The sequence below is a fragment of the Cucumis sativus genome, chromosome 3 (genome assembly GCF_000004075.3).
Source record: "Cucumis sativus cultivar 9930 chromosome 3, Cucumber_9930_V3, whole genome shotgun sequence".
Taxonomy (NCBI): domain Eukaryota; kingdom Viridiplantae; phylum Streptophyta; class Magnoliopsida; order Cucurbitales; family Cucurbitaceae; genus Cucumis; species Cucumis sativus.
The window spans coordinates 8,545,503-8,555,703 of NC_026657.2; the positions used below are offsets into that span (position 1 = coordinate 8,545,503).

General features: G+C 28.5%; 1 protein-coding gene across 1 annotated transcript; it reads right to left on the reverse strand.

The window, feature by feature from the left end:
* Positions 1-3,734: 3,734 nt before the first annotated feature.
* Positions 3,735-5,247, reverse strand: LOC101210403 (chaperone protein dnaJ 20, chloroplastic). The gene is made up of 2 exons (XM_004133934.3): positions 4,733-5,247; positions 3,735-4,103 (listed from the first exon to the last, which is right to left on the reverse strand). The coding sequence occupies exons 1-2, from the start codon at positions 5,243-5,245 to the stop codon at positions 3,963-3,965; spliced, it is 654 nt and encodes a 217-aa protein (XP_004133982.1). The 5' UTR covers positions 5,246-5,247; the 3' UTR covers positions 3,735-3,962.
* Positions 5,248-10,201: the final 4,954 nt, after the last annotated feature.

Genomic DNA, 10,201 nt, shown 5'->3' on the forward strand with positions numbered 1-10,201 from the left:
CTTACCTCCAAGATAGAAGACCATGCTAATTATTAGTGCACAGATTTATTAGTTTTTTTTTTTAAAAAAAAGACAATAACTATTAGCGTAAAAAAATTAAATAATAAATTGTAAAAAATAGAACATTCGACTAAATATTTACACTTTCTAGAAAAATCAAGTGTAATAAATTTTGTTTTTCAATGGTTTTGTTCTATGAAGTGTAAATAGTTTGTTAAAATTTCATGTTTTTGAAGAAAAACTCTTTTAAAATATTTTATTATTTTTTATTATCATCGTGTTTTTCGTAATCTTCTCCTTTTGAAGTAAAAAATATTGATCTCTTAACTAAATTCTTTGAAGACTCTTTGGTTCGGTCCATTGATATTACCTATTATTGTCTCAATAGTTGGTTTTCAATTAAAATCAAAAACCAAATGATTACCAAACAATACCTAAAATACTTCTACTTGAATTGTTTTTTAGAACAAGAAACTTTTGTGTAAAAAAAATTAAGTTTCTTCCTAATAAAATAAAGTTGAAATCATCCATATACAAAGAACACACCGAAAGAAAAACTCAATACATTATACACTTTTCAATAACCACTCTAACCTAAAACAAATGTTGCATAGTTAGGCTCATGAAGAACAAATGAGCCGAATACTTGCTTGAATAAAGGAATAATTATTCTTAAGATATACACGTTTTTGTTATTTGAATTTGATTACTATAAGAAATGAACATTTTATGGAAAGAATTAACATGAGTTAAGTTATACGAGTTAGGTCTCATACATATATATATATATATATATATATATGTACTTATAACTTTGTTTTATTGTTAGGTTTGTTGTAGGCTCCGCAAACCTATTAATGTCATATTACGTCTTTCTTCAAAACACATTATAAGTGATATATCTAAACAAATATCTTGATCTAAAATAATTTAATCATATCAACTTTTTACTTCTTTTGGAAGATGCAATTAATACTCTATATCTATATTAAAGAATCGTATTGAAAATTGTCTAAATATTGGATTTCGTTTAGAAACAAGCAACCAATATAATGATAAGTTTTAATTAAGCTTTAACTTTAAAAAGTTTTATTTTTGTTGTTAAATTTCATAAATTGTTCGAAGAAACTTTCTTAAGTTCTAAAGTGCAATTCTTTTTAAATGAAGATGAAAATTAATCGAAACAATAATGCATAAAAGTTAGAAAGTACATATATTATTATTTACAACTATATAAAAGAATTTTAAAATTCCACACGGTGTTAGTTTGAGGATTCAAATTTTAACCTCTACAATCGAAATATATACACAAACATATAGATTTTATTAGGATCGACCATTTATTTTTAGTTTTTATGTTTCCGTGTGTTGATTTCAACTTTACATTTTAGTCATCAATGACAAGAAGAGAAAAAAGGAACTTCACGAATAATTTTTTTTAAAAAAAAAACCCTCTAGAAACAAAATTTATAAATAATTTATCAATTCTTTCTATTTTTGAAAAGAAATTTGTTGCGTATGATTTAAGATTAAAAAAATGTGTATAAAATTGAGAAAACCAATGCAATTGTTGAGACAAAAATCTTCTATGTTTATTGAAGTCATTGTAAATACCGTACAATGGGTTCACTATGTTGAAAGAGGTCTCCATCACGTCAACTTAATCCTTAATTTCTTTCAAGCAGTCAACTGCACGCCTCAACTCGACATCTTAAGCTTCTTAAAAAAGATTGTTAAAGTAGACAAAAATTTATAAAAATATTCTCTTCATTTAATATTCATACTCTAGTAGATGCATGTGTATTTACTCTTTACCATATCACTAAGAAACGATATTTCAAATATTCAGAACAAGTTGTTTACATCTTTTATATATTTTAAAGATGATTTCTTTTATCTTTAAAATATTTATCTTAACCATATATACGAACCTCTCTCTTTTTTCACCACTGTTCTCTTGATATTTTATCATCTTAAAGCTATCTAAATCGTTTTGATCTAAAATCAATGGTAATAATAGTTCATGAAGATTCAAATAGATTGAGACTAAGAAACTCACTTGAATGTCGTCAATAATCATCCGATCAAAGCTCAATTCATCAAAAGTTTCTCAAAATTTTGGAAGTAAAGCATAGTTACGATATATATAACAAATAAAAAAAGGACAGTAATGAAAAGAAATATTCAACTCATAATTCAAAAGTCCCTTTTTCTAAAAGAAATTAAGTTGAAACAGTATTTAGATCTTTTAATGTGGAAATTAAACGCTTTGCAAGCCAACAGTTATTAAACCCAACTAGTGGGATAAGGATTTCTTTTAAGTTCCCATCAAACAACTGCACCTCCTCCATTATTGCTTTGTCTACTCAAACTTTAAAACACAAGTAGACAGATCCATAATGTGGACCCAATTCATAGAAAGATTAGAAGAAGAAAAAATGAAATTTATCCTATCGACTTCCGCTATTTCACCATAAATCCATTGATTCTATATTACTTCTTACTTTTTTAATACATGGGATTGAGGGTAGTCTTTTTTTACTTCACAAAAAGCTTCAAACAAATGTTGTTCTCTTTACGCATATAACTTTCTACCACAAAATTTAACAAATACTGCAATGAATAAGTGTACAGTAAAAAGAACAATGTGATTGAAGGAATAATTCTCATGTGTATTCTTTTACCCTAAAACTAATACGAAAGCAACACTTTATGAACTATTTCTAGTCAATCAAACAGTTACATTAATAAAGTTGTGAGAAAAGACATAATTTTTATTAAAACAGTGTCATTTCGTCCGTGGAAGACGGTCTTTAAAGTAAAAGATACCATTTCCAACTTTACCTTTTTTATATGGTCTAAAATTCTTTAGTACGAGTTCTTTTTTAGAATTATGAAGATGGATGATCCAACCATCCATCTTTAGTTGGGGCCAAAGTCAGAAAATAATTACATTACATTATGCAGACACATTCTATACATATATGTGTGTATGTTGGAAAATTGTGTGTATTCACAAGAAGCACTGCTGCCAAATGCTGTGAGTAATTAAGGCTTTTTGGGGCAGCTTTTTCAATCCGCATTAGTCGTTTAAACAATCAAAAACTTTTTAAGCCTCAACCCACCATTTGTAGGCGGCTGACAGTTGTGGAGATTAAAAAAAAAGAAATCATATTTGTGTTGAACCATAGTTTAAAGTATTTTTAAATTTGAGCTTGTTAGGTATGAAAGACCCACCAAGATTGATCTACTCTTTAGCTTGGATGTAATTTCAATACACCTTAAATTTAGTCTACAATTTCAATTTGAAATTTAAAATTAATTTCGATTGACAACAATTTCTATGGTAACACGAGAGGGGGAAATCGATATCAACATTATCAAATGGACAAAATTAAGTTGCATCAAAGTATGGGACCAAAAATATAGAAGAAAAAATGATAAATAAAGGACCAAATTGATAGGATATTTGATGGTCTCCTTCAAGTTCTCTATGTCGTGGTTCACATAAAACCAAAGTTAGGAACCATATGATCACAAATTTCGTTTTGATTTTCTAACTTTTAAGATTTAGATTTGTTATGTATATAAGATTTAAAAAGAAAAAAGATTGAAAAATTATTGCATAAATGACAAAATTACTAAAAATATTTAGAAAGTATAAGAAAAGTTAATCAACAATTTTGCTATACTTTTGTTCATATTTTGCTATATTTCAAAGGGTAATACTCGGGTTTGGGCATCAAAATGAGCATTTGGGGTAGAAATGCATATAATTATTTGTCATTTGAAAATGACTCACTTTTTCTTTTTATTGTTAAGCTTTTCACATAGAGTAGGTTTCAAGGAAATTACAAAGAAAAAACTAACAACAAAAGCTAATGTTACCGAATAAGCCGTATTCTATTTACTGATTCTGAGTCAAACATGGGTTTTCCTTGATATGAATAATTCTATTTCCATCAACTTTGTTCGTTCATTTGCCGGCGCATTCGAGCTCCCCATGACATATTTGGTCTCAAATCCTTCTCCATACTTCTTCTCTTCAATTCCGAAATCTGAGCTTCCCAACTGTTTCTCCATCCACTTTTCTGTGCAACTTCCTGAATCCAATATCAAATTTGGAAGGTTGAGTATATGATATGAAAATAGGAAATCGAAATTTTGCAATAGGATTGATTGTTTGTTAGACTCAGTGGAGGAAGAAAAATAAAGGATTCCTTACAGGTTCGGTAGAACACAAGAATTTAATGGAGAAGGAAAGAAATTAGGTGAAAATGTTGAATGTAAACAGAAGAGTAGGGAAAATTAGAGGTTTACAGTAACGGAATTCCATATTGGGAGGATTTGCTAGTGCAATTCCGTTTCTTGATCATAGAACAAATCACTGAATAATCAACGATAGGTCCTTGTTTAAACATGAACAGTATACACTACCAATCGTACTGCGTCCGTATAAGACAGTCGGAAGAACAAAAAGGAAAGAGGAAAAGAAAAACGACGCTTCCTTTCCTCACTTTAAAAATTCAAAATCATTGAGATTAAAATTCTTCACTGATTCTAATCTCTATGGACACCATATAAGAAATTAAACACGAAATCACTTTAAAAAAACAAGGGGAAACACAAAAAAATCGAAGGAGGTTCCAAAATCCGCTAAGAATTAAACATGATTATCCTTAAAATACCGAAAAAAGAAAGTTGAAATCGGTAGAGTGAACTAATATAATACCTCATCGGCGTCGTATCGTCTCCTAGCAGAGAACGCGACTTGAAGCCCTCCAATCATATCTCTATCATACAGCGCTCTCCTCCTCGGATCTGCTAACGTTTCGTACGCCTCCTGAACACGAATGAACCTCTTCGTATTTTCCTCCACACACCCCGGCGGTGAAACGTCCGGATGGTACTTCCGAGCGAGCTGCTTGTACGCGCGCTTGATTTCCTCCAAGGATCCGGACTTAGATATGCCGAGCAAATCGTAGAAGGAGCCTTCGGCGACCTCGGAGGAAACGAATCCTTCGTTGAACGAGGCCTTGGCTCGAATTGAAAGAGACGGCAAGCGCGTCGAATTGAACGGCGGAGTGTGTGGAAAGCAAACCCGAGATCGGTAGCCGGAAATTGGTCGGCGGGCGGTAGTGGTAGGGTTAGAAGGGATGTAGAAGCGTGAATCGCTCCCTGAAAAGGTTAAATCGGAACACTGCATTTCTCTCTGTTTTTCTCCGTCTATCTTCCGTTCTATCATATTCCGCTATTTATACGAGACGTCCAACGCTGAGTCATTTGTACGGTGCTGCTTCGTTTACAATTAAATATGCTTTATCCTTTTCTATTTTCCTTTTTCCTTCTTTTTCTAATTAAATTTATTTTCCTCCCCTCTTTAACTAAAAACAATTACTTTTTAGTACAACAATCCGACGTTCAACTCTCCATCTATCACTACAATTGAATTAAACATACACCTTAAAAAATACTCCAAATTTATTTTAAAAATTCTAAATTACAAATTTAAACCTTTTTGTCTTTTATAGTAAACCGTTGAACATTAAAATGTATAAACTAAACTATCATTATAATTTGTAATACTTTATAAATAATAGTTAATTATACGATAAAGTTTTAAAATAATGAAAAATTCCATTATACGAACATATACGCTACTTTCGATTATAAATTTTGTCATTTAACTATTTTAGGTGTTAGTAACGCAAAATAATGGTAGAAAATAGCACATATTTCAAAGATATATATGTGTGGATTTTGTATAGATATTTATATATCCATTTATATAACTTTAGTTTTATATATATAAATTTGAAAGTCGATATTATAAATTTTGTGTAATGTTAAATGATAATTTAAGTCAATGTATATTTCTTATCCACTAATTTTATTATTTTAGTCACGTTCATTTATTTGTCTAAACCAAACAACTACCTTATAAATTTTTACATTCATATTTGTTATAAAAGCAAGAGGAGAATAAAACTATATGATAAAAGAAAAGAGATGGTGTACAAGTAGAATTCCTTCACCAATACTCCAAGAGAACAACTTGTTACCTAAATATCTCTACCCAATAACCCAACCATGCATATGTGACTTAAATGAAATATGCATATCTCATAGTTTAATAATATGACAATAACTAAGCATATAACTATTTAAAAATAAATCGTAAATATAACAAAATCTATAAATAATATACTTGTATATGATATATCAATATTACCAAGCTTTTATATAATTAATTTTCCTTTTCAAAAGTTGACTCGATACTATTAAAATATAATAATAAAAATTTAAACAAAAAATATATTTATAAACTTAACTTTTTAAAATCGATATCGTCACACATATAACGTATGATTGAGACAAAAGTTTAGATCTATTGATTGAATTGTATTATGAAAAGCCACCATGCATGACTATTGCCTCCAAATATGGGTCGGAAAATTAAATAATATGCATAAGATATGGGTGTTTAATTTGTTAATTGTTTACAAAATATTAAACCAAAATCTCTTTATGCTAATTCAAATCTCTTGCCCTAATAAACTAATGATATACTCATGAAGTAAAATTTGTATTATTGGTTATGGTCTCGTATTTGTATTGCCTATCATTAATTAGGACAAACTAATGGAACAAAATTATAATTATTTAAGTGTTATGATAATTAAGCATTGATTAGATTAGTAAAGCTTTTGTATGCATCGATTTGTACAATAATATTGTGACATTATTGTTTTTGTTGTTATTGATTTTTTTATGGAAGAGGTGGGTGTATCTATTGTTTATCTTAAAGCTAAATTTAGAATGAAAATATTTTTAAAATAGTAAAATAAATCAAAATAATTTTAAGTTGTAATAAAATTTTGAATTATATCAATTATATAAGGTGATAGACTTCTATTACGATCTATATTAATACTATCAATAGAAATATACATGTTATTAATAGAATCTAAAATTTTGTTATATAGCGTAAATATTTTATCAAGTTTACTAATTTTCATGTTGCCGAACTATTTACCGATTAAAAGGGAAAAAAAAGTCTGTAAAGGGCTATAAATAAAAGCTCAATAGAGTTTGCTATATTTTATTAAAAACAAGTTATATTGGTTCCTAAAAGAAATTGGTCTACTTTTTTTTAAAGATAAAGTCTGAATGATGCGGTCCTATCAAATATCAATTATAGAAAAATAAAATTAATGCAAGTTTATTAGTTATAGAATAAAGAAATTTGACTCTCATTTTGTGTAAAATAAATTAAATGCAATTAAAAGTCAATTTATCTATAATATATATAAAAGGTTGAGTGTGGATAAATTTGTTTATGTTCCACTTTTTTTATTTTATGGTAAATTTATTTTTAATTTTTTTTATTATAAGTAATTATAAAAGACTCACTGTCTTCTTCTACTGCTTTTTAAATTAATTATATTTAAGTTTAGTGGAATTAAATGGTTTATAACGTGAAAAGTTGGAATGCAAATGGTTTTTCATTTACATTTTCAAAAAATAATTAAAAGTTAAATATGTTATTAATTTTAATTAACCATACAGATTTAAAGACTTAAAAGTTGAAAAGTTTTTGTAATTTTCAAAACTTCTATATTTAGAAGTTTATTGATGTAAAAAATGTATGCATTTCAATCTTATTGTTTGATGGGAGAGTGAAGCCTTCTAAATTGAATACCACCCCACAAACTTATATTAAAGGTGAATTGTCTCATTATGCTATTGAGAAATTTGGATTCATCCGATAGATTGTTTAACCAGACAAGATTGATATGTCGATCATTTAGCAAAGAATATTAAAATAGCAAATGAGTGATCATGCAAGAAAACTAAGTTTTTATTCCACGAAATGACAATGAATATCTAAAGTTCAAGAGAAAACGATTCTCCATTTGTTTATGCTTTGCAATGACAATTAACAAAGTACAAGGACAAACAATTTATAGTGTTGGAATATATCTTCGAACAACTTCATGTTGTACCATTCAGAGGAATTTAAACGAATATAACAAAAGTTTGGATCAAGTCCATAACTACTGTACAAAAAAAAATTGTTTATAAATATATATATATATATATATATATATATATATATATATATATATATGCAAATCTTACGTTTTAATCTAATTATTGTAATTTATTTCCCATGTACATCTAATTATATTATATTTTAAATTTTGTATTTTTAAATTTAGCACATCCTAGATATATTCATGCAATGTCTATAATCTAAAACTACACATTATACATGTCATGTAGGTGCCTTTTACTAGTTATGTATAAGTTGGGCAATAGGTCCAATTAAAATATTTCATTCGATCAAATGGTTACGATGAAAGTACGTGATATATATCATCTGACTTGGTCAACTTAGATTTTTAACCATTTAACTTTATTGTTAACCAGGGAAGTGATGTTACGATACGTGATTGGTTTAAATTTGATCATTTTACGATCATTTTTCTTCAAATCAAGACGATTACGATGATGACGACAATAACATAGGCTCGAGTTGAAAATGTGAAATTTTAAGTTAAATAATAATATCAGTGGGGTCACGTTTGAAAAAGATGAGATTTTAATTTAAATAATCGTGGTGTCCAATAAATAGTTACCCTTTTATTTTCCATGCAACACGTGTCGAAATTTGGTTGGTTCTAAAGTTTGATCAAGCAAAATCCATCAAGTCTTTATTAATTAATAAAGTCAATGAAGTCATTAATTAATTGGTATTTATAAAGACAATGCTGTTAATTAAAAAAAATACAAAACAAAAAGAGAGCAAAAATAGTGGATGACAGCTGAAGTTTAAATCAGCATAAAATTTAGATACAACGAACCATTAGAATAATGTTTCATACACTTTCAAAATTCTATGAATTTAATTTGAAGTGTGGCGTTGGCTCGAGAGATATCCATTTTCTCCAAAGAAAGTAGGAGTTCGGTGGGTGAGAGAAGAAAACTTATCTCCAACTAATGATGTTTGAATGAAAAATTTCATATGAGATAACACTGCGCAACATGTCGTGATATGCGATATGGACCAATCTATGCGACAAGAGTCATAAACGATAAAGTTATCGAATTTTGTAAATGATGTGATATTGATATTGATTACGAGATAATATTTAGTTATGTCAAATGTTATAATATCTCATCACATATGCTGACATCCTAGGCGAGATGAGTTACAATAAATAATATGATTTTTATCGCATAATTAAAGAATCAAGCGTTTTATTACCGTTTTGTATTTAACGTTAAACGTAATCTTTTTATAATTACAAACGCTTCAAATTAAGTTCCAACGTCTTTATTTGGTTCCTCACACTATATAAACTATTTTACTTCTTTCATTTTGTGTGAGAGAAATCACACCAAATACTTTCTTTCAAACCTCTTTATGTGAGTTTTATGAGCAAAACAAAGTTTTTTATTTGAGTGTTGAGATTCTGATGGTTTCAGTGCAAAACTAATTGAAGAATAGTGTTGTTTTATTATGGGGACGACAATACAATAAAATATGTTTGTACAAATAAGCAGAAATGTGAAACGTCTTAAATAGAGCAAAATATGTGACTCAATCCTTTTACTTTAACTTATTCCTGTAGTAGGTGTTTTAACCAGGCGAACTGATCAATAGGCAAACTGTTGAGTACATGACTAGTCCCTACGAGTTGATACTTAGGCGTTGTGATAAGTAACCAAGGCGAGACAACAAACAATCAATTCAAGCGTTTTGATTAAACAAGGCGAGATACTAAATCTTCAAGCGAAATACAAAACGAGCTAGCATTTGGTTTTCTAGGCATCAAGTCTAGAGTTAAAGTTTCTCAACTTACAACTTCTTCTAGGCGAAATGCAACAACAAGTGAGGTCGGGATAGGAAATACATTATACATTTTCATTGTTGTTTTTCTTTTTCTATTTATTTTAACTCTCCATCTTTAAAAAAAAAACATGTCTTATGAAGTTGAATTTATGTTGAGGTTGATTTTGATGGATGCCGTTTGATCTTTTAGTACGCTTGATTTTGATGAATTATATTTTACTCATTCAATCATTATCATTAACTCGTTGAGTAACATACATGTCAATAAATATGCCAAACAAGTTCTCAATAGTAATCGATAAGTAACTTCGGTATTCTCAAAGCTCATGTTATGTATCTTTC

Excerpts from the sequence above, each read along its gene's own strand:
- LOC101210403 (XM_004133934.3), bottom strand. The coding sequence starts at position 5,245 with ATGATAGAACGGAAGATAGACGGAGAAAAACAGAGAGAAATGCAGTGT. Across the intron at positions 4,104-4,732 it reads GACGATACGACGCCGATGAG|GAAGTTGCACAGAAAAGTGG; the intron begins GTATTATATTAG and ends TATTGGATTCAG.